This window comes from Gregarina niphandrodes (genome assembly GCF_000223845.1).
Source record: "Gregarina niphandrodes unplaced genomic scaffold scaffold00015, whole genome shotgun sequence".
Taxonomy (NCBI): domain Eukaryota; phylum Apicomplexa; class Conoidasida; order Eugregarinorida; family Gregarinidae; genus Gregarina; species Gregarina niphandrodes.
The window spans coordinates 174,485-175,710 of record NW_011646042.1 but is presented as its reverse complement, the minus strand read 5'-3'; the positions used below and the strand labels follow the sequence as shown (position 1 = coordinate 175,710).

The 1,226-nt window shown below is 51.3% G+C and overlaps 1 protein-coding gene across 1 annotated transcript; it reads left to right on the top strand.

Moving 5' to 3' along the window:
* Positions 1 to 298: 298 nt before the first annotated feature.
* Positions 299 to 823, top strand: GNI_083540 (hypothetical protein; the record flags this gene model as incomplete). The annotated part of the gene is made up of 2 exons (XM_011135783.1): positions 299 to 405; positions 445 to 823. The coding sequence occupies 2 exons, from the start codon at positions 299 to 301 to the stop codon at positions 821 to 823; spliced, it is 486 nt and encodes a 161-aa protein (XP_011134085.1).
* Positions 824 to 1,226: the final 403 nt, after the last annotated feature.

The following is a 1,226-nucleotide window of genomic DNA, read 5'->3' as shown; positions in this document are numbered from 1 at the left end:
GGGGGGGGGGGGGGGGGGGGGGGGGCAGCACCTTCACGGCGGACAGCACCTTCGGGGTACCCAATTTGGTAAAAACAGGTTGACTGGATACACCCGGGCCTTAGCCCGCCTGTGCCCCCCGTGCGTTGCACGGCTCCATAAAGGTTGTGTTCGGGCTTGTTCTCACCTTCAAGATACTTTAGACTCTGTTGTCGTATTTGTGGATCTACTTGGGTCACGTTGTATGCCGCATTTAACGCGTCGACCAATAGCGGTAGCGCCATTGACCCCGTGCCAGGATTAAAAAATCGTGTGCTTCATGGAAGTGCCTCTAGAGGAGTTACTTAAACTCCAACAGTCGCTAAAACACACCCCTGTCGCAGGTACCGATGCCAATGCCATCACGGACTCTGTCGATGCTCCTAGGTAAGTGAGTTTCTTGCCGTAATGCCCAAAGTTATACAGGAAGAAGGAACTGACAACTGTGGACAATAAGAGACCACAGAGACCGAGCCATCTGGTCTTCAAAAACCCACGAGCCAAGCTAAGCGACCCACGAGAATTTGCTAAGAACTTCGTCGACGACCATGGCGGCACCAAATACTCCTTCTTGCACAACATGCAAAAGAAAGAGCGGGAAGAACTTGGCACATTCATCAAATCTGATGGATACCGCCAGCTCAACAAGGACGAACGACAACAGGTCCACAAAAAGTTCCAGCAGCTCACTAGCGCCGTAAATCACAAGAGCAAACGTGTAATTAAATTAGAAAAGAAAAATCACGAACCAAGAACAAATCAACCAAACGAAAAGCATACCCACAAAATCTCAAGGGAAAAATAAACCGGTTTCTCTTGGTCGTCACCCAGTCTTCTTCCACTCCGAAGTTCTTCCGGATCTTCCGAGGTGGGACTGGACCGGACAGGCGTGAATACTGGAGGTCGCCCTTCTAGACACACACCATAATCATGCCTCGTTCAGCATGGCTAGCCCACAGCATTCCGAGCGCCATGTTCTTGATATAGAGCATTTGTGATACACACCATTACACGGATCCTTTGCTGATGCACAACCGCGTATGGCGACGATCGCGGTGGCATCGGACCCTGCTTCTGGGAATTGCTGTCCTGGCACCGTCCGCAGCCGGCCCAGCCTCCACTGGTCCTGTCTGGTCTACGAGAGGCTGGTGTAGCAGAGGTCTTTAGTTATATACCAGATATTTGGGCGTCGCAGAGAACTTCTTGTA